At 45.4% G+C, this 22926-nt stretch overlaps 1 protein-coding gene across 2 annotated transcripts; it reads left to right on the top strand.

Annotated features, from left to right (window-relative positions):
• Positions 1-361: 361 nt before the first annotated feature.
• tmem102 (transmembrane protein 102) lies at positions 362-21405 on the top strand. Of its 2 annotated transcripts, none has more exons than XM_076725197.1 (6): positions 362-745; positions 2335-2536; positions 15485-15826; positions 16494-16687; positions 16892-17104; positions 17266-21405. In XM_076725197.1, the coding sequence occupies exons 2-6, from the start codon at positions 2335-2337 to the stop codon at positions 17863-17865; spliced, it is 1551 nt and encodes a 516-aa protein (XP_076581312.1). In that variant the 5' UTR covers positions 362-745; the 3' UTR covers positions 17866-21405. The 2 variants fall into 2 exon arrangements, with proteins under 2 accessions (XP_076581312.1, XP_076581313.1); XM_076725198.1 differs by having other exon boundaries at positions 737-1354; positions 17266-18590.
• Positions 21406-22926: the final 1521 nt, after the last annotated feature.

Raw genomic sequence — 22926 nt, forward strand, 5'->3', positions numbered from 1 at the left:
TTTACCTTCAGCTGGAAACCATCACAGTATCATTATACAAACCGTGTGTAATATTATTTAGATTATGCACCACCATCCACCATCTGTTCTCCCCCAGATGGCTAATAACAACTCCCAGACATTCAAACCCTCTATGATGGCCAGTAATAGTTATGGCTTGATGACCTGCCTCGCACTGCTCTGCATCTCCCTCTGTGTGCTTAACGTTATAATTCCTAACTAAACACATTACCGACATACAATCCCACAATTAATACAAAATAACACTGAAATGTGTAGCAGTCCCCCCCCCTCTATCCACATGCATTATCAACAGAGGGCACAGCATCAGCATCCACTTCCACATGCAGCGCCCTGCTCCACTGGTGCAAAGACAACCGCCGCTGTGCTGCACTTAAACGCGACTGCTCACATGCTCATGCATTAAAACATTGACTGTGCAGTCGTGAAACCGTGGCACAGCCTCATCTTCTCTGCGAGGACACGGGCACACATTTTAATCATAAACCTGACCTCCCAAATCCGTTTGTAGTTTTGTTATGTGGGGCGTGCGTGCCACACACACTACTAATCCCTGGATCCTCCGAGAAGGACCATGATTTCTGGGACGGTGTTGCCAGGGGGAAGGTGGCGCCTGGGACCTGTTGGAAATGACAGCGAAAGAAGGCGGATTGAAGCACAGGGATCACAATAACAGTAAACGTAGAAGATAGCGAAGAAACTCCCTCGCATCACTGTATAAAGGGTGTGTGTCTGTTTGCTATATTTGACGGCTTTAGCCTGATAGCTAATGACTCCACTGTGATCCGCGACTCGCAGGCTAACGAGACCCGAGCTGAGTGCATGTGGGTGCATGCCTGTGTGTGTGTGTGTGCGTGCGTGAGTGAATGTGTGTGTGCATCTATAGATTTTAGTGTGAAAACGTGTTTGTGCGAGTGCGTTTGGATGCGAGGAGGTGTGTCGCTGCACTTTTCTTGGCTGTCCCCACCCGTCATGTTAGCTAGCATGCTAATTTGATAAAGCTAGTTGGCTAAGATTGGCTAATAGAAGAAATTAGCTGACCGTGGTCGAGGGACCACGTCGACCTTATTAGCGGCACTGCAAGTCAAATGGTCTGCTAATACGGCAGTACAGCAGGCACACGAGTCTATCTAATGCAGCTTAGGCTTATTTGTTATCTATGACGAATGATATCTAATTAGGTAATGTTAGCTGTCAGACGGCAGGCTGGCTAATTTGCTCGGCTATTAGCTTAGCAGCTAGACGCAGGGGAGCTCTCTCGCTAATTGACCCAGTTTGGAGGGGCAGAGGCCATGTTGTCATTCCACTCGACTGAACTTTGTTTACATCACAGGTTTGTTGGCGTATTACTTTCAGGGCACCCTATTTTATATAATTATTTAAACATGTAAATAAATCGTCATTTATTTATAACAGCATACCATACTAATGCGCTTCCACTTACGCTAAATCCTTAGAGTCTTATCCTGGAATGGTAAACATTCCCTTCTGTCAGCAGGAAGTGTGCGTTTTAACCCGTTTCTAATGGCACGATTCAACCAGTTTAACGCCTTTGACACATTCCAGGTTACAAGGCAGGATAGAGAAGAGATAAGAAGAGATAGAGAAGATGTAAAAAAAAAAAAAAAAAAAAAGAAGCAATTCCTTAAGTTTTGCATGGCTTGCAGGTTTATTTTTGAGACCGGCTGTGATTCAGATCTCAGAGGGAGCAACAGAGATTACATGAGAGACCTTCCTATGAACTGGTTACTTGTGGCTGCTAAACACCACACTTTATAATGATTAGTATTGATCATTTTGATCAATTAGAAGTTCATGTGGTCAAACAGGTGTTTGGGTGTACAAAGTTCTTGTCAGAATAGTACCAATAGTCTTTGATCAGGTGAGACACAGCAACAGATAACAGCTATATTACAAGCTCTTATTAGATCATTATCATCAGGTTGATCGAAACGAACTGCTACCACGTCAGCGTCGCATTGCCTGTTGTTAAAGTTTAATGCGAATTGTAGCCTGATATGTTCCTGCAGAATTGCCACACAAAGTCTCATGATTCACAGGAGGCTGTTGAAAACAAAGCGAGCATTATACAGCAGCAACACATCAGTCCGAACAAGCAGCAGGCTGCGAGATAGATCCTGAAACCAGGTTAAACACAGCTGTGTTTTATTCTGGAGTACCCTTAAAAGCAGTAGTCATAACCGTGACAGCATAATTCATCCCACGTTGACTGTCAGCCATGAAGATAGGCCTGCTGTGATGTTGAAGATATAAGCTAGCAAATGTGCTCTTCCTCGTCTTCACCTTGTACAGATGGAGTCCCTGATGAGTGCGGTGGCGCCGCGCTCCCCAGCCCCCGCCAAGAAGCTGTCAGAGGTGGACTTCCGGTCGGGGGCCACCCTGGATCAGCTGTCGTCCCAGGTGTCCGAGCTGGTGCTGCTGGAGCAGGGAGAGTTTGGAGATCAGACCGCCTTAGAGGTCCACACTGCCAAGGACTTTATCTTCAACATGCTCGGTATGTCTGCAGACTAAACACAGAGAGTGGAGTGATATGATTATGATGATGAAGGTGGGATGTTAACACAGTGAAAATCAATCAAAATGGCCTCAGTTAGCAGCTGTGATTGACGTGCAGAGATATCCCACAGTGTGTTTTGGATATTGCATGCTAACAATATGTGCCATGCTAACAATGAAAATGTTTTCCATCATAATCATGTTGATACAAAGTGATTTTAATCTAAGCAGAAGCCACTGGGATATTAATTATTTATCGCCCGGAGTTCAATTAACTATTAATATATTTGACTATTCAAATGGAAGTCATGAGTATATCACGCTGCACACACAGATGATTCAGCTTGGTATTTACTCATGAAACTAAACCACATTTCTTCATCGCATCTGTCTATTTTTTTTTCCCCCTTTTTCTTTGTATGCAGAAGTCCATGTTTCTTTTCCCTCACTGAAAGCAATGAGCTGCTCAGCACAACCACAGTCTGAGCGGTTGGCCACTAAACATGTCTTAATATGCTGTGCTTGAGCTCGCAGTACATTTTAACTAGGACGTCATGCTGTTAATACTTCTCACTGTGTGTTCAAATGTGGTTACAGTGGTGAGAGGGATCTTCAGTAAGCGTCCACTACATCAGGCGGCATTTGCGGTAGACTGAAAAGAATGAAATGCATGAAAAAACTGTGCAAATTGAAGAGAAGATAGAAGCGAATGGCCTAATGTTGCCGAGTCCTGCCTTATCTGGAGGTGCCCTCACGTGCTGCTTTGTATTTCAGTCTTTCATTTTCATTTATTTGTGAGACATTTCTACTCTCGGACTTCAATCTGCAGCATCTTTGTGTTTGTTTTTGATGCCAAATTCAATGCAGGCAAAAAGGGACAAAGCTGCAAGATCTCATTTAAATGGGATGGGACACGGCTCTCGTTTGCAGACCCGCTTTATGACTCAGGTTGTGAGGCAGCATGTGTGACAAACGCGATCAACACTATAGACGTAGCCTGCAGTGAAATGATGGACCAAGTACAATGTCTTCAATTTAATCCTCTGACAGACACATTATCACATGCTTGTTTTTTTTTTTTTTTTCAACTCTTACATGCAACAGTAGAGGATTACATTTTGTGGCAGTGTGGATGTAATGAATGAAACTAAAATTTACTGTCTTTCAAATGCAAATTTGGCTCCAAATGACATGTTGGAATTCAAACACATCCAGTGTTTGGTTCTTCCATTCACCGCGTGTCGCTCGGCTATCTGCGTCATCCAACCTTGGTGACTTTCATGCACAATCTGAACCACCGAGAAATGGGTTTGCTAAGCGAGACATGAAGCCGTCTCAAATGCATTATTTTTTCATTGTCAGTCAGCAGTGAGTAAAGAATGAAGTGTATTTGTTTGTCCAATAGGTGGCACTCTCCCCCCTCCCTGCTGTCCCCTGTCATTCGCTCTCTCTCATGTACCTCAGTCGATCCGTGCATTCTGGAAACAAAACATGTTTGGCCAGCATCCTGAAATTTCAGTGTCTTTTCTAGCGTCTTGCTTGACTCACTTCTGTTTTATTTCCCAATTTAGAAGCTGTGCATCTCTTGTCAGTCTGTAAGAACAGTCATGGCAAGAGGTCTGCAATCTGCTAAGCCCTGACAGTTTTACTATTGCTGTCAAATTAATAGTATTACACTGGTTGACAGACAGCTCCTGGAGATTTCAGAATGCCTTAATCAAACAGGCAGCCTCACCCTGGGAGACATCACACAAATCAAAATGGCAGCCAGGCCTGTTTTTCTCATTTCACTGTATCACCACATGCAGGCAGAGCCTCCGTTTTTCCGAGTGATCTTTTTTTTTCCTCCGCTGTTTTTCCGCGCTCACATTTCATTTTCCATGATTCTGGTGCAACGCCCTCTGCTTTCCTCTTTGTATGCACCCACTCTCTCTTGGTTTGAGAGTCTCCCGGTAACTTTTTCACTTTTCAGGCTGCTTTCTGTGGCATAATCACCAGTGGTTTGCTGGTATTTTTATATCCTGTGCCTCACCGCCCGCTGCGACAGCTCTGACTGTGAAAAGGAAAGAAAAAAAAAAAAAAGTTCGGTGCTTTCAACAAAGGGAGGGTGGCTTTGTGTTGGCTTCTAGGAATATAAAGTTAAGTATGCGGTGGTAGCTTGCATTAGGAGCTATGCCTCCCAAGGTCCTGCGGAGGATGAAAGGCAGCACTGAGAAGCAAATATCATCCTTTTGATGGAGGGGCCTTGTTATAGCATGCCGGCCTGCTGGAGGAGGCTCGTCAAGGCTGCACAGGTGTGTGTGTGTGTGTGTGTGTGTGTGCGCATGTGTGCATGGATGCTGAACATGAGTAGCTGTGGCTGTTTTTGCCAGGTTTGTGTAAAGTTTGAGCTGCAGAGGGATCCCCACTGGGCTTTTTGCACACTGTCAGGGAAAAGGAAAAAGAAAAGAGATTAAACTGGCGCACACACACACACACACACACACACACACACACACACACACACACACACACACACAGATACACTCACAAGTGCACCCAGTGAATTTCTTCACTGCCTGACAGATCCGAGAAGAGGCTCTTATTTACCCTCCGTTTGAGTAAACACTGTGGTTTGCCTTCAGGCAAGCGTGGTGGGGACTACTGTATATATCTTTTTGAAAAACAAAAGTCTGATGAAGGCAGAAATACATCCACAGTGCCGGTGAAGCAGGATCTGGTGCGAGGCCCAGACATACTCCGAACCCAACTTTTTCAGATCTCAAAGTTTGTTAGCCAGCTTGAGAGAGTTCAGTTCGGAGTTCAACCCCCCCCGTGTCAGTGAGTGTGGGCTCTTTTGATTTGAGTTTAAAAAGTCATGAGCGCGGTTCTGTCTCGACGCAGGTTTTGACGTTTTTGTCTGCTAGACGAAAAAGTAACCTGTTGCATGTTGAAATTTTGGAGAATCAAGTAATTGCTATGACGCAATTGCTCAAAAGTGAGTTTTTCTCTCCGTGCAGTGCACCAGATCTTCACTTTGCCTCCACTTCTTGCCTTCCTGTTGGGCTTCTTACATCAGCCCCTTTGTTTTCCACCATTCTTCACACTTAGGCCACTTAGCTTGATGCACATTTGGGCTCAAACAGTGATAAGTGGAGGTGGTTAGGCAGAGAACAGTGATCAGCACATGAGTGTGTTTCCTCCAAGTCAGGGGAGGCACGTAGGGAAAAATTAAGCTCAGTTTGCAGAAATGGAATTTATTAATCACTTAAAAGGCGTTAATCAGAATTATTGGGTGGAGCTGCTGTAATTATTCGTCCAGCGGTGTAATTTCATAGTCAGCCTAATAATACTGTTCTCTTGGTGATCAGGCATGGGTGTCTAATGCACAAATTAACTTTGGGAACAAATCAGCTTGAATTCAGGAAGGACAAAGAAAAAGGAATCAGCATACGTGAAGGGAGTGAATATAAGACAAGAAGACAAACTTTTATTACGACACTGCTAACAAAGAATGAATAAATGCAGTGAATACAGTGATGGCATTTGTGGAGATAGCACTGAAGATAGCACACAAAGTTCATCGGTCATTTCAGGTCACACAGAGAGTAAAAATATGGCTGTATGATAAATTGACTTACAACAGAATGTGACAGAATGATGACCTGTGTATATCAGATAAAACAATGAACGATGAGAAGATATTTTGGAGAACACAGGCGACTAAGTGGAGGGAAATTTGACATTAAACCATGAACGGCCCCATTCAGCAGCTGAGAGGTGTGGGAAGCCAAGAGGAAAATCTCTGAAGTCAATATGATAACTATGTCGGTGGGAAATGCTATTCTTGATCTAATGCTTCCTGAAGCACTCTTATTGATCTGTAGCATCACACTGGCAGATAACGTCTGCACACACCCCAGTTGGCAGGGTGTGTGCTGGATTCAGACTGTCGTCACTTCTGATTTGGTTTTATTAGAACGCAGAAGTTGAACTGGCTGCTTTCAGGAAGTTTTCAAAGTTTTCTGGGTGCTGATCTTCAGATCCTTCTGTGCAGCTTAGGATGCGTGTGAGTTCAGCATGGCCCTGCTGGTCAGCGGTCCAAAACGCAAGGGTTGAATGAAAGAAAAGACACAAGAACCCAGAGAGGACCTGATGCTAGGGTCCTTCTTCTTTTGCACTAATATACCTTCACACACACACAGAGATACATCTGAGTATGAGTAACCTGTTCTTGTTAGTCCAGCTCGTATTATTTCTGCACCAGATATTAACATGTTAAATCACTCTTTAGTTTGCCTCGTAGGTCCAACAAAGCATTTCAAAATGCACATTTCATTTCACGTGGCCGAGCCTGAGCCGCTCTGCTCTTTGTTTTCTGAGTTCAGGCTGTGTGGTGAGCTTACTGACCACGTCTGGAGATGTGAGGCATTGACACTTTATCAGTTTAGTGTTGATTGTTAAGTGAGCTGGCTAGTTGTCTCTGATTCTTCTCCGATGTCCTCATGGGGTCTTTTTTCATGGCCTGTTGTGTGCCCAGAAGGGGGTTGTGTACTGGACAAGGCTGGGGGAGAAGTTCATTAGTTCAGCTTTAAAATGAAAGCATCTTGATCTGCACCCTACAGACATGAGTCAGAAGTTCACCTTGAGCTGTGATGAAAAATGAAAAACAAAACCAAACAAAACAAAGCCTCCCTGTGTTCCTGTGTGTGTGTGTGAGTGATGCTGCGTGAGGGCCTGCATATTTATCAGTCTCAGCAGAGTCTCGAGATTGTTCTGTGATTGTTGTGCCTCAAAAAGACTGAATTTGCATTTTTTTTTTCCCAAAACACAGAGATACAGTTTCCAAGCATTGTTTTCTAGTATAGAATTGGCATAATTGCAAACTACAAGTCAGTGGTTGTGCTCAATGAAAATCATTACAGTTCCATTATGACTGACTCTGTGCCTTTAGAATAGGGTTGGGCTATATAGATAGTCTTGGATTACAAAATACATATTGAAATAAACGCCAGAAAAACCAATGTACTTCATCACATGAATGTGACAGCTGACTGCCGTCCTGCTCCCTGATATGAAACATTGCAGCAATAAAGCTGCGGCTACATTGGCATCTCATGGTGTGTCTGCATATGTCGTTAGACAGAACTGCAAGCATCTGCGAGTGCACCAAATTCCTGCAAAGATTGGTTTATTTTTTGTTTGTTTAGTTGTAATCCTTCATGCGAGTGCATTAAAAAAGTCAGCGTGGAGAGTGTTCTCTGCTCTGTAGGCTTTAATATTTATCCAGCACTAAATTTCTCAAACGTTCTAACCTTTCTAAGGCTGCCCAAACTTTCATGCGATGTGGTGCATATTTTATTCTGTGGGGCCAAAAAAAAAAATCCTTCCAGGTTAAATTTTAACCATCAGAGTGGCAGCTTTTCCTTTGGGAAAGCAGTTCACTTAGCCTGGCTAGCCGCCGACCTGCCAGACCGACACGGTGGCTGGCCGGTCTCTCACTCCAGCCCATTAAAGCTAGTGGACTTGGTCACAGACTCACAGCTGGATGCTGCCTCCACCGCCGTGACTTCCTGCCTCATTGGAGGAGCCCTGCTCCTACGCTTGGAGCTCAGTTATAGTTCTCATGGCAGGGTTGGGATTGGGGGCCCACATGGCTGCTCTGACTGACTAATTCTCTGTTAATGCCATTTTGGATCCGATGGCCTGTTTTCATGCAGGAGCCAGGCCAGATCCATGGCACTGCAACAGTAAATGCCTGAAATATTTGTGTTTGATTAGTTAGGCTTTGTTCAGTTTTCATCAGCGCGGGCACACCAGCGCCAAGCAGCACAGATGAGATGCGTCTTGCCTGCCATAAACGTTGGCCATTGTTGCTCACTGACACCTTTTTTGTTTTAGCACTTAGCAGCATTAAATCTTAATTGTTGGAAAGCTGGCACATTAGTGAAAGTTAATGCAAAACACAATGTAGTTGATGTTGATTTATCTCCGTTCACAGCCCCTGTTGAATAAGGCTCTGTGACAAATCAACAACTGTGTGTGATTTAAACAGAAGAGTAGCCACCAACAGATATCACATCATTCATTAAGTGTCTTTCGTGGTATCTAATTAAATTGGACTTAAGGATTGTGGCATTTTCAGTCAGAAGTGTTTTGACATTGCGTGACATATTATCTGCTGCGCGACTCATTTTAATAACCAAGGCTGACATTGTGATTTTTGCTCTTTCATAATCACACTTCAGCGCATCCTGAGGCGAAGAGGGAGGAATCATTTGGGTTGCAGCTGTCAACTGATAACAGTGTCTTACGTGCAGACTGTAGCTGTCTGGGCTGCTGGAGAGAAAACATTTAAAAAGTGGATGTTTGCCACACACCTCGTCATTCACACACTGACACTTCTCAGTTACCCTTAAAAGAAAAGTTTTTTTCGTGACGCGTCTTGGGATGTTGGAGGGCACAGACTGACAGACGGTTCCCCTTCCTCCTTTCAAATAATTTAAGTGACATTTCTGAAAACTCATTAACTTCAAATAGCAACTTTTCCAAATGCTGGGTGTGCTAATGGACAGAGTGAATAAGTCTTAATATAAAATGCAGGTCTGATTTCTGCAGTGAGTGCGAGATAAGGCAATATAAGATAATAATATCAGATGTAGGCATGCTTCCTCATTGCTTATAATAGTGTATATGGGGACAAGGGCAAATATAAGGTTGAGCTAATGGCTTAATAATGAGTTAATCTGAGACATAATTGATTCCTAATAGGACGATCAAAGGTCAGGATCAGTTGTACACGTTGTCTCAAACGGCTGCTGCCCTGAACTGTGAAAGTAAACCTGCAGTGACACTTTCCTCTTTCAGTGATAATTGCCTGTCATTTAGCGGGACATGGCATCACAGTGCAGCTGGCATCAAAGCAGCAGTGAAGAGCTGGAAGACACTGACAGCCTCCTGCCTCCTCTCTCTCTGTAGGTGGTTTATACACTCTATGTCTGTCATCACTCTGAGCCCTGTTTGTTGTATTAAACACATTCACACACAGGCATACACCTGGCTCAGTGGTCTGACACCCCGCCCCCCCCCCAGTCAGATTAAATTGGAGCTTCTCCATTCCTCTTGACTAAAAGGCCTATTTTTAAGCTAATCTCCTGCCTTCATACGAACTCATAAACAGCGAGCAGGCGGAATGGCTCACCTTTCAGCGGCCGGGCTGTCTGAGTTTAATCCTGCTATTAGCGTGCGAGGTGAGGCTGCAAGGAGCGCTGGTTGAACAGCACTGATAACATCCGGTTGAGACTATAACAGTCAGGAGTCATTTGTAACGGATTGAATTGCTCCCTTTGGGATGAGGCTGCTTTTTAAGATTATTGTTATGGCGTGCTCTGCGGCTGTATTAGAGTTTTATTGTCTGAAACAACGGAAAGGTCAGGCAGAGGTAGGGGATGTGCAACATCACCACCAAGATACTCATTTTGGACTTTAAAGTGGAGCTTCTCAGTACTTTAAAGTAGCAGAAGCAGTCTGTCTGTAGCAGCTAGTGAAAGTTGCAATGACCTGCAGGCTGAACCGTCAGTGGTAAAAGGTTACATGTCAGGCATCATCAGGCATATTTCCTGTTCCTCTGTTGTAGATGGTTCAATATTAATATGTTTGAACAGTGAAAGATGAACCAAGAAGGTTTGTTTTGTGCGAATGAAGTGTGTTTTATGAGGGTAAAATTAGCATTTCTGTGAATGGAGGCTGGTGGCTTTGGGGAGAGCGATGTAACAGCCACCTCCGGTTAAACAAAAATGACCTTACTCTTTAACAAAAATATATCTCTGTAGGGATCCTTTCCATAATGTTGTCAGACACTTAAAATAACAATTTGAGCCTGTTAGTGGCAAAAACAAACACTTTTAGTGGACGTTCACTGACTGTGCAAACACCTGGAGGGTTATGCAGCTGCCAGCTGATGTGCTCTCATTCAACACACAAAAACAAGGGAAAACAGGGTCTACAATCAGATAATATGTGACTGGAATACCTTCTGTTTGTCTGGGACATTGAAATCTTCCTGGACACGTGGACCAGCACCAGTTGGGAACTGCACACAACAGCACTTTCATTGATTGAAAATGAAATGTAGGTTAAGCTGAAACAAGGGAATAATTCAGCAGCACAGTATAGGACGTGATTTTATTTGTTTATTTTGCAGTTTGTATGATAATTTGTGGCACGTCTTTCTTTTGCCGTTCAGTTTTGTCTGCAGACAAATGACATAAATGCAAAAGAACATGATCACTGGCTTTGCCTGCATCTTAGTTCGAACAGAGTCCCAGTTTCAGACCCTTTCAGCAGCCCTCTCAAGCAATAGCATATAGAAGTCATCGGCTTATTTAGAGGAATCCCATTTTCCAGAGAGATTTACGCAGCTATTTTTGGAGTCTATCAAACTCGAGGTGTGTGGCAGAATATTTTCACTCTGCTCCGGCTGTGATGAGAAAGGACGCCGTCACCGCGATGCCGCTGCGCCGCTTCAGGGGGATTTCTCAGCAGTGTCACTTTGTAGCTTCATTTTGAAAGCGGGCATGTCTGAATGCCCTGTGAGGGTAGACTATAGTCTGTCTATTCAGTATAGGCGTGCGTCTGTGCAATTGCTTCATTTTTAGGAAAGTATAACTGTATTTGTACTTGTAAAACATTGTAAAACCAGCCTCAATATAAAGCAGTGATAAAACTGAAGCAATTCAAACACCAGGGACGTCGCAGTCAGATTTAATATGCGGGCCATGCTGTATTGATGCACTGTGGAATATCACACAGTTGTAGCTACAGTTGGAACTCCACAAATTAATTTTTCAGTGCGTGACTTAAGCTGAACTTTTACTGTTAATCGTAAGACAAGCTGAATCACCAGCTAACATAGCAGCACAGCTAACAAAACCCTCTCCCTCCATGGACAGCTAACAGGGTATAGTGTAGCGTAATGGGGCATGGCTAAGCACAGGACTGCGTGACTCTTGTCAGTGCACATTTGTTGAGTTGGTGTATTCACAGAGCTTTATTGTTGTGATCTCTTTGCATAGTTAGGTTATAGGGTGGCTTCATGCACGTGCTCACAGAACTGCAGTTACAACCAGTAACTACAGCACACATTCAATTAACAGAACAGTACAAAGAAATCCCAAGAAGCAATGCAACAAGTAGCCGACAGTCACTCTAGAAGTGCAACTTCAACCTCTACTCACTATTATATTGTAATTTTTGTTTTAATTATTAATGTAATTATTAATGACAGTTGCAGAGAGATAGTGTATAATTTATAGGACTAAATCGATTATTAATTAGCTGCCGTATTCCCCTCTTTAAGGCTGGAGCCCTGAGGTGAATTTAATGCAAGTTGAATTCTACTATTCGATGTAAATATTGATTAGTTCTGATAGGCCAGTATTGATGGTAACCCTGCTGCACCTCCACAGTGCTGTACAGTACAGCATACGAACACCCAGGACAGATGACAGAATAGAGCTGCTGTGCAAATAAATGATCTATTGATTTTGAAATGAAAGTAAATAAGTTTTTAAACATTTTTTTCAGGTTTTGAGGCAGGACAGTTTTCAGTGCTGGTCTGCCCTGCTGAATGTATTGAAGGGGAAGCCCTGCTGAACATAAATGCTTTTGTTTCCCAAGGTTTTGTTCACATTTCCCCTAAACCTCATTTATCTTTGTCTAAAAAAGGGTTGTTGCTTGTCCTCCCTTCGTTTTTGGTGTTCAGAATAGAGCGTGCCCTTGCTCGTCCACACTAAACATGCATGTTGGTAGCTACAGTTGTGCAGACTGGAATAACATTCTGCATATTTCTGTACAGTTCATGATATAGAGCGCAGCGTGGAGGTCGGCAGCGGCCGCAGATCTTCCTGCTGTTTGTTTATGGTAATCACAGTTGTCCCCCAGGATTAAAGTTGTGATGATTTATTGATGTTAAAATCAGATATTGAATTTTTTCCCAGCCTCCTCTCCTGGGGCAGGTCATTTCAAAGACTCCACCAGCAGCCTGATTGCTCCCTGATTGCAGCACACGCGATTTTTAACCTTGAAAGTTTGACTGGAAGTATGAAACCCTCCCTTATTTATTATGATGCTTTTTGAAATTTGAGTTTTGTAGATATTCAAATGGTAAACATGTGAACAGGTGAAGCAACCCTGTTTTTTGGTGAAATGGATCAGCTCCACGGTGTAGAGTCGTGTGCAGCAACCTCCCGTACAGGTAGTTCGACTTTACTGTACCACACACTCAGACTGATGGAGCAACCAATAGCCATCAAATAGTCAGAATTGGGTCTAGTCTGAAAATAGCTCTTATCGGAAAACTTCCCTCTAATGAAAATCTGCATTCAAAGACATTTCTTATAGGATTAGGTTTAATCCGTGGCTGTGAAACCAGCCTAAACTGTCTCTACTCCAGCTCTATTCTCAGACAGCGTGTGTCCACAGGCATATACGTTTGAGTGTGTTCATGCGCGCGCGCCTGCGTGCGTGCTCGCTGGCGGTTGCCCAGTGAAGCAGTGTGCGACTGTCGATTTGAGAGTTTGGATTAAAAAGTAGACTGTGTTCCTTGGAACAACCTCACACTTCCTGCTGCCAGTGTGGCAATTGAAGAAGCCTCGCTAATTGATACAGTTTTTCCTCTGCGCTCGCCTCTCTAACTGAAGGCCCTGCTGGAGAGATAAGATGCTCTTTATTCTCTTTTTCATCACCCCTTTCCTTCTCCTCGCCCATTTTACCCAATTTATCAGTGGCAGATAAAAACCAAACAAATCAGAGCAGTCGCAGCTTCAAAATCGTCGCCCTTTGGCTGGCGCCTGGTCCGTCCCTCCCTCTGACACGGTCTCTTTTTCTCTTTGATCGGCCCATCCACTCTTTCTCCCCTCTTTCTTCGTCCCTCCAGCTGATCAGATCTCAAGTTCTGATAGCTGATTAATCATAATTTGGTCAGAGGAGAGTTACAGTGTGTGCGGACTCTTATTTGTCACATGCTCGCTTTTGCTGATTGTTAATGTCTTTGTCCTATCTGCTGTGTTCTTCACTCTGCTTAAAATTACGACCACTTTCATCATGTGAGACATTTGCCACATATTTGAAGCCGTGCAGATGTCGTGGGAGAGTTCAGAGGCTGAAGATCCTGAAGAACTTTAACGCTGCGGATAAAGACCGAGCTGCTACTGCACGTCACCAGATAAATGGAGCTCGCGGAGCTGATTCTGCTGAGAAATCCAAAGATGTCACATTGTTTTTTTTAACTTTTCTTCTTTTCTTGGATTGCTCCCCCAGTGGTCGCGTCAAACGAGGCACTTTCATTTTGCTCCATTTCAAAGCAAAGCGCCGGAGAGAGCCTCGTCAGCACATTTGACTTTGACTCCCGCTTTAGCTGCTCGTTCATTTTCGGTCTCTGGATGTTTTCCCTCCTGTTTCCCGCCCATCAAACTGCTCGGCCTCTGTTTGATGTGAAGCAGCGGATGATCGTGTGCGATGCTGTGGGTGGGGATGCTGCTCTCGCGAAGGGATGTGCTGCTCAGTCACACCGTGATTGGTTGGTCATAATTTATTAACACGCATACTTTTAAGGTGCAAAACAGCCGAATCAGCTGTCTTAGAGTCCATAGTTGTATCACTAAAAATGTCTAAAAACTTTCCTCTGATTCCACCCTGTGAGTATCAGTAGCTTTTTCCTTTTTTTTTGCCATTTTGTTTATAGCTCTCAATTTCTCACATCCAAACACACACTTAGTACACACACACATGCCTTGGTGAAAACATGTCACCAAGTGTGCCCATGTAATTGGATCAGAGGATTCATGTTAGGAGCTTTGTGCCCCCAGCCATGGCCTGCCGGCTTGGTCTGGTGCCCCTGTTTCAGCCCCCTGCAGCCACTTAACCACCCTGCAGGGGATAAACACTTCAGCTCAAGCTCTCGCAATCTCTCTCCCGCAATGGGTTTTTAAGTGTCCATGCTTTACCTTTGACCTTCCGTGGGCACAGTAGCCGTTCGCTCCAGACCGGCACAGGTTCGGCTGTAGGATCAAGCCTTTCTCAGTTGCTCTTTAAAGCTGGCAAAATGTAATTTACTTGACTCCAGCACTGCGACTCCCATGGGCCCCCGAGCCTGGGAAGTTTACAACACAGCTAAGTAGCCATAAAGGGATTTGGAGGCTTGGGTTTCTCTCATATAAACTGTCTAGAGAGGAGAGTGAGGAATGCGTTTTAGCACTCTGGAAAATGATGGTGCAGCCGGGCCTAAAACATAATAAGAATATAACAAGATGATCATCTGATTGCTTGTATTTCTTGCCCCACCAGACTTCCATTTAGTGATTGCCATGTTGCCAGAGCTCAGCAATTAAAGAACCAAATTGCAAAGATGTGACCCAAGTTGCAATAAACCAGAATTCTCCTTTAAATCATTTTCCTTTGCCTCTTTCCTGCTGATCTATATTAGGAGAAAAGCTCTGCCGGCCACGATGTAGATGCACTGTGTCTTACACAGTTAAAGGAAGCTGAAATGAAGGCTCAGCTGAGCACGCATGTCGGCGAGCCACTGGAACTATCATTACTGTCTAGTGGACAGCTGAGGCTGTTCATTTCACACTCTTTCTTGTGTCAATATCACTGCAGCTCATAAATATATACAGCACTTTGTCAAAACAAACAACGCCGGAATTTTCCCAAGCTCACCCACCTGCGGACCTGCTGTTTTATGTCCCAGTGCGTTCGGTGTGCAGACTATAAGCATGTCCGTGCATCCGACTGTGAAATGCATTTGAATGTGTGTGAGCGTCTGAGATGGAGAGAGAAAACTTCTTAAACCCTTTCCGTTCATTCCCCCAGGGAGCAGTTCTGCTGGCGGAGATGCATTCCCAAACATACTCTCAATTTGAATTTTGCTGAGTGTGATTGATTTCTCTTCCTCATCCCCTTCCAGGCTTAGTCCAGAAGGTAGACCAGCGCCTCCCAGTGGCCAATGAGTACCTGCTGCTGTCAGGCGGGGCCCGGGAGGGAGTCTTGGACCTCAACCCCGAGGACCTGGGGGACTATGCCAAAGGGGCTGACTTCGACCTGGACTTCACCCTGCTGGTGCCTGCCCTCAAGCTCCATGACCGCAACCAGCCCGTCACCCTGGACATGAGGCACTCCCCGCCCTGCCACTCATGGCTCAGCCTTCGCCTCTGCGACTCCAACATCCTGTCCCGCTGGAGCGTCTGCTGCCAGGAGGAGAATGGACTTAATGCTGAGGAAGACGAGGAGGAGGAGGAGGGAGAGATGGGTAGGTAGAAAAAGGAGGATAGTCGTTGCAAGGGCAGAGGAAGAACAGAGAAGGAGAAAGTGGTAAAGAGGAAACAGAATTGTGTAAATAAGAGAAGATGGCTCAAATAAAAAGTATAACAGACAAAGATTAAGAGATAAGAGACAGGAGAGGAGAGGAATGGACATGGATGAAGGTGCTGCCGCAGTGCAGAGTGGAAGAAATGGGAGCTGATTGAATTTTGTCCGTGTTTTACTGAGGTAATTTGATGCATGATGTTGTGATGCAATTTTGCCCGCCAAAGCTGCGGCGGCGGCGGTGGTCCGTTCTTGTAACTCCTCAGATAGTTGAAATGAGAAACGTCTCCCCAGGAATAACACGCTGAAACATTTGAGTGTAACTTCACAATCGAAAGCTCAAGATTACACGGCGGCTCCCAGATTGCGCCGTGACATCAATCTGCCACACGCTCGCGAATGTGAAACTTCTAAGATGAGAAAAAGTAATGACATTTATTGATATGAATCTCTTTAATTTTCAGCAATTTGGAAAACAGGTTTGCCGCATTTTCCGGCCATATCGTAACATTTCCCACAAGCTCTTATGTTGCTGCGTTTGTGGTGGCAGGAGGTGTAAACGTGCTCTGTATGGAGAGACCCAGAATTCATCCCTCTCTTCCCTCATCCAGGTAAAGGCTCTATCCCTTCACTGGCTTCTCCTCAGTCTCTGGACGGATGCTACTTCTCTCCCACTCTGGTGACAGACTGGTTCTGGGGCGTGGTGAGCGAGGCTGTGGAGGAGCTGAGGCGCAGCCCCCAGAGAGGGATTCCCACACCGGACCGACTGGAGAGGAATGGACCCCTCACCACGATCATCCTCCAGGTACAGATTGGAAACAAACCGTTCCCATCCACATAGCATCACAGCACTTCATGAGGTAAAGAAGTCCCAGGCTCAGTATCGGAGCAGATTGCCGTCAAATGTTTAAGTAATTTTTAAGAAGGCGCCCTGCAATAATGTTTGTAAGCAGAACAGACATTCAGCAGTCAGTGCAACTCTAATATTCCACCACGCTGCTCCCTGCAGGCAGGCTCCAGCCGGGTGCTGTACGACCTGCTGCCTGTGGTGTCATTTCGGGGCTGGCCTGCTGTGGCCCAAGGCTGGCTGACCGCCAACCACTTCTGGGATGGTAAAATCACAGAGGAAGAGGCCATATCTGGCTTCTATCTGCTGCCCTGCTGCTCCCCGCTGGGTGGTCGGCCCGACAGGGAGTGGAGGCTGGCGTTCTCACGCAGTGAGGTAAGGGAATTGTTAATGTAACTTCTACTTCGGTGTTATGTTTGGTGTCTCTTTATCTTTTCTCTCTTTTCACCCAACAGCCTTCTTCCATCCATGGAATATTCATGTTAAGTCTACCACTGTGTCTTTAATCCTGGTCCTCTGTTTCTCTGTATGACCAGGTTCAGTTGAAGAAGTGCATCCCCTACCCCATGGCCCAGGCTTTCCAAGCAGCCAAAGCCGTGCTGTCTCGTATCCTTGCCCGTCCACGTACTGGCCTCAGCCTCTATCACCTGCGCACCCTTCTCTTCTGGGCCTGTGACCGACTTCCTGCCGCCTACCTGTCCTCTCCTGATGCTGACACGCCTGGCCGCCTCCTCCTGGGTCTCCTGGATGACCTTGCTCATTGCATCCTTGGTAAAAATTGCCCTAACTACTTCCTGCCCCAGTGCAACATGCTGGAGCACCTGACGGACAGCCAAGCCCTGCTTGTTGCCAGGAAACTTGCCCACGTGCGCTCGGATCCCAGTGAGCACCTGCGTGCCGCTCTGGACCAAGCTCAGCAGGCCGGCCAGCTGAAGAAGGAGCTCACAGCCAGCACCAACGGCCACAGCTCCCCCGGGCACCAGCCAGCCAATGGCATCATCTCGCCTTCGGAGGACAAGCTGGCGCAGCGACTGCAGCAGCTGGTCACCGAGAACCCTGGGAAATCCATATCCGTCTTCCTCAACCCGGACGATGTCACCAGGCCACACTTCCGCATCGATGACAAGTTCTACTGACGCAGAGATGCTGCAGAGGCGACGAGTGGAAACGTGTGCGTTTCGCATACAAACGCTCTCTGAGAATGCTCTGAGACGTCACATCAGAGGGTACGGACACTGAAAACCAGGCGTGTGTTTTTCCTCCTAAACACTGCAGGCCTGGAACTGAACACACTGCTCCCGTTCAGCATCCTGAGGCTGAACAACGCAACCAAGCCTTGCTGCTCAACTGACTCTTTAAACCAAAAACACACAATGTCCTACTACTGACAGATGACGTCCAATTTGGCGGACGCCGCACAAAAGACCTGATGTCACCCAGCTGTTGCCACGGAGACGGCCCTCTCCTAACGAGTTGGCCTTAACAAGACTTATCAGCCAGGGTTACAAGGACGAGGGCCGGCTTTAGTCATGTGAAATAAGTGCAGTGGAGATCAATAGAGCGAGTGTGTGTGTGTGTGTGTGTGTATGTATGTGTGTATATGTACGCCTAAGGATTTTCACGTATTACTTCTAAAGACGGAGGGAAAAAAAGCTTGTTGATTGCTGCATTTCTCCCCTTTTATTTCAGATCAGAGTGGGCGAATTAGAAAGGAAAAACAAGGTGTGGCTGATGTAACTGAATGTAATACTGTGAGGAGAGCTGCCGAGTCTTTCAACAAAGAGTCTCTTTTTTTCCGTCAGCTGCGCTTTCAGCCCTCTTTATTTATACCCCACGCCTCCATTTATGGCATGTTTTTCATAAAAAAAAACAAACAAAAAAAATCTCTCTCAGGTATTCATTATACTTCCCTTACTATTTTTCAATGGCGCTTACATTTCATTAATAATGATGGTGGAATGTACCAAAGAACCGCGTTTGAGCGGTTTGGCAGAGGGAAACGCACGTCCTGCATCTCCCTGAACATCTCATTTTGATCCGACTCGATGAATCAGCTGAGTCGTGAGTAACTTTCTGAAGGCCTGGGTAAACATTTGCAGAAGAATCACTGAATTCCAATGGAATCGTTGTGATGTGTGGATTTGCGAAGTAAACGCTGACGTCTGAGGGAAGGGTGCATCCGTAATGGGGGAAGCTACTAGCTTATTGGCTGTGTTGCATTGTCCACTTATCTTTAACCTCCTCTGTGGGAGTTTAACTGCTCCACAAAAGACATTTATGTGATAGATACATCTCCTGAAAACACTGTGCAAACCTGTTGTTCCGTTAGCAGCCGAGCTAATGAGAGAAAATGGAAAGAAGCTCGGTGAGCCGCTTTAACTCCTAACTAGCGCTAGCACGTCCCGGTTGGCTCATGCTTCACCAGTTAGCGCGGGAGCTATACATGCTCACCACATAGTTATTTGAAGATGTCACTTTGACTCTGCGTCATAATAACAGCCATTTTTTTTCATAGTTCTCTGATATTTTACAAAAGAAGTGAGTAGCGGCCATCAAGCTTCTAGAGCCACATTTTGCATGCAGGCTAATTTTGCTGTGCCGCTTTTGTGTGTAACCAGGCCTTATGGATAATGAGTAAGACCAAAAAAGATGAAGTCGTTGAATCAATTCATCTGGTTACTTATGCTGTAATAATCTGACTGCACAAAGATGGAAGAGTTGTTACAACATTTGAGAAACCCTCCGAGCTTCTTCACGTTTTTGAGCCCTGCACATCCTGCAAGCGTGTCCATTAACCGGTCGATGAGGAAACTTGCAGTTTTGTGTCTCTCATGGTTCTGACTTGACTGATTCTGATAATTGTACGCCGTCTCCTCTGCTTGGTTGGTCTTTTTTAATGAGCTTTGCGTGCGTGTATATGTGTGTGCGTTCATGGAGGGATGAACCACGCAGCAGGACGCAGACAGATGCCCAGATGCTGCCCGTTGAATTATACCCTCAGTGGGTGCGTGTTAGTCGCTGGGCCCTATCGTTTCTCACCAGACGGGAGTCATCCGTGGGGGGGAGGGGGGGAGGGAGGGAGACTGGCCCTCCTCTGGTCCTTTGAAGAGGGATGACGGGCCTTGCGGGGCCTGGGTGGCTGCCTCTCTCTGGAACTGTCGCCGTCTTCCTCTGCCTCATTTCTTTTTGTCCTCTCTCTCTCTTCTGGTCTCAGTCTTCTCCTCACTCTTTTTCATTTTCCGCCACTCTTACGGTTCCAGTGTTCCTCCCTCCTCCCAGCGTCTCCTCAGAGAGGCTGCCATCTTTCGTTCTTTTATTTCTGGAAGTCCAGACCAACGCTAAGCTAAAAGCTGGTACTAGTCCTACCTTATGTTTACACTGATCTGATTGCTCTTCCCTTCACTCGCGTTAGATTTGTGGGTCTGACTTGTTACACCCTCATGAATTTAAGACTAAACACTATCTGCGAACAGACTGAAGGGTAACCTTTGAGTCATTTGGGTTTACTCAAGCACTAAAATGCTGCTCCCAATGTTAGTGGACAAGCAGGGTACAAAATGCTACAAGCACACGATTGGTTACGCTTTATCGAAATCTCATGAGTTTTAAGCTGCTCATGGATCGTTGCGAACATTTCTGAGCCTGCTGTTGCAATATCTGCGCTCAAAGTTTGAGTCTACAAATGTCACGTGCTTAACTACTGAATGAATGTTTTACAGCATCTGTCTGTACTGATGGCGTGTGTGTGTGTGTGTGTGAGACTGTGAATGAAAACCAAAGCATGTTGTTGTGGTGGTGGTGCAGAATGTCTCAGCAGGATGTGTATTCAGGTGTGTTTTCAGCACTTTTTCCCCAAGACAGGCTCACAGGTTCTGAGTAGAAAATGGCAGCATTTATCGAGTGGAACATAGAGTTAGCGTAAAGGTACTTTCTCGTTGCCCTCTTTCATATTTGAGTGTTGGAAGTGTAAAAATGTGTCTCACTTTGTACCTTAATGGGCCTAGTTAGAGATTTCGAGGCACTGGAAACAATCAATGTCTGTGGTGGAGAAAGTCAAATCCCGCATTTTAACGAGCGTCAGTTTCTAGATATGCAACGGAGCCCCCTGTGGAAAGGTTTACATCGCCCGCTCTAATTGTACTTCACTGTAGATGTACTGTATTTGTGAAAGCGGGAGTCACCATCTGCTGTCCAGGGACTGCACGAAACACAGGCGACGCTCCCGAACATCAGCCTCTGCGGTCCTCTCTTTACAATCACCGCTCTTTTGTTTTTGTGCGCTGAAACTCCGGATGGTTCTCAGATCCGTTCGATCTCTGTGGATAAATAGCTGACCAAAAACAATGAATGTATCCACCATATCTCTCCCATCCGCTCCCTGCTTGCGTCGAATCTGATTTCTCGCCGCTGTCTGAACAAATGGACCTCGGTGTGTACTCAAGTGCTTGGATACGAATCTGCTCTGAATCACTCCACAGTTTGAGAAACTGAACTTCATATCTGTTTTATTACTCTGGTTCTGCATATTTTTTTGTTTTTTAAATAAGTCCAAATGATTTTCTTCTGTATGATGATATCACGACTGATTTGCTGTATTTATTACTGTTATTTTCCGGGGGTTTATATTGATCAATCTTTAAGCTTTAGCATGAAATAAATCACTACATTTCAAATCATCATTGTTTGGAAATGCCTTCGTTATTCATCCGGCATGTCTGTTTTTCCACCAGGAGGGGGGATAATTAAAAGGACTGTCACACACACGGCTTCCCAGGCAGGGTTTCATTTGAGCTGCAACACGTGTTCAGTCCAACAGAGGGCGCTCTAAGACAGCGTTTGCACTGAGGAGGTCTCACCTGAGTCTGTTCTGCTCTGTCACGCTGTGTTTGAGAGTGAGAGGATGCTCCAGGCTGACAGAACACAGATACACATGCTGTCAGTATCAAAATACTGACTGTGCGAATGTTACTGCGGGACTGCTGCTCAGACCGTGACACAGAGAGGACAGGAAATCTGTTATTCTGGCTACCAGCACATTGTCTTTTTCTGTCCATGGACAGGCTGAAAATCCCCCTTTTTTTTAAGGTTTGTTAAATTTTTGTAATGAAACACCATGCAGCCCCGAGGCGATCCCTGACATTTAGAAACATTTACCCGTTGTCTGTCATTAGTTATGTGATGATGGCACAGATGTTTTTGGTACAAACACACATCCTTTCATTTTTTATTCATGCCCCAAACCACATGCACGCGCTGACAGCTGCAATCTGTTGATGTCTATGAAGCAGATTATGAAGCGAGGAGTTCGCTGGGTTGTGTGAGTTACAGATGTGACTGTCTGCGAGCTCACCTCGTGAGTGAGTGAGACGATTAAACGTGGACAACTGGAGTTTCACTGGAGCCCAGCCTCATATTAGCCGAGGTTCAAACTACTTCAGACTCTCCACTCGTGCATCTTATTCTCTGTCTTTGTTCTTAACATTTTCACCAGTGGCTGGTTGGCTATTGACCACTTTGGTCCAAACTAACTTTCAATATAACAACCTATCAAATGTCTTCATGAAAACAGTGTTATGATGTCAAAGGGCTGTAAAAATGCTCTAAAATCCCACCTCTGAATAACTTAATTTAGCACCATCATCTGATCTATGACCAAATGTTGGCGTGCTATTCATCAGCATGACCTCCATAAACGTGGCTTTTTGCTGCTTCCTCCCTTGCGTTCATGCGTCCCCATCCTACCTGCGTGTGCCCCCATCAGCGCCTCTTGCTGCTAATTGTGACCAAACCTCCCTCGTAAATAGGCCACTGTAACCTCAGCCCTCAGGCGGCCTCACCGGTTTGTGTGTGTTTGTGGGTATGAAGTGGCGTGAATGAGGCCAGGCTGTAACTCTATAGCGCTGGACTGTCTGTCACTGGGAAACTAGGGCTGAACGGGGGACGTGTTCACCTGACACACACACACAGCAGTAACAGTAGTCAGTGCCAGTGGGCCTTTGTAAGCTCATCCTGGCATCCTCGTTACATCCTGCATAAATGAAGAGGCTGGTGTCCGTATGCCATCATATGTGTGTTTGTGTGTGTGTGTGCGTGTGGAAGAAAAACATCCCACAATGCTCAGCGGAGCTATCATGAATCCATAACCTCGACCTAGAAGCGTTTAGGCAGGCAAGCTGGATGCCGCAGCCTCCTTACCG

The sequence above is a fragment of the Chaetodon auriga genome, chromosome 24, assembly GCF_051107435.1.
Source record: "Chaetodon auriga isolate fChaAug3 chromosome 24, fChaAug3.hap1, whole genome shotgun sequence".
In the NCBI taxonomy this organism is placed as follows: domain Eukaryota; kingdom Metazoa; phylum Chordata; class Actinopteri; order Chaetodontiformes; family Chaetodontidae; genus Chaetodon; species Chaetodon auriga.

What these genes read in the sequence shown, in the direction of transcription:
- tmem102 (XM_076725197.1), top strand. Translation starts at nt 2,335, where the DNA reads ATGGAGTCCCTGATGAGTGCGGTGGCGCCGCGCTCCCCAGCCCCCGCC. An exon ending in CTTTATCTTCAACATGCTCG is followed by an intron (nt 2,537 to 15,484) that starts GTATGTCTGCAG and finishes ATCCCCTTCCAG; the next exon opens with GCTTAGTCCAGAAGGTAGAC. An exon ending in TCACCACGATCATCCTCCAG is followed by an intron (nt 16,688 to 16,891) that starts GTACAGATTGGA and finishes TGCTCCCTGCAG; the next exon opens with GCAGGCTCCAGCCGGGTGCT.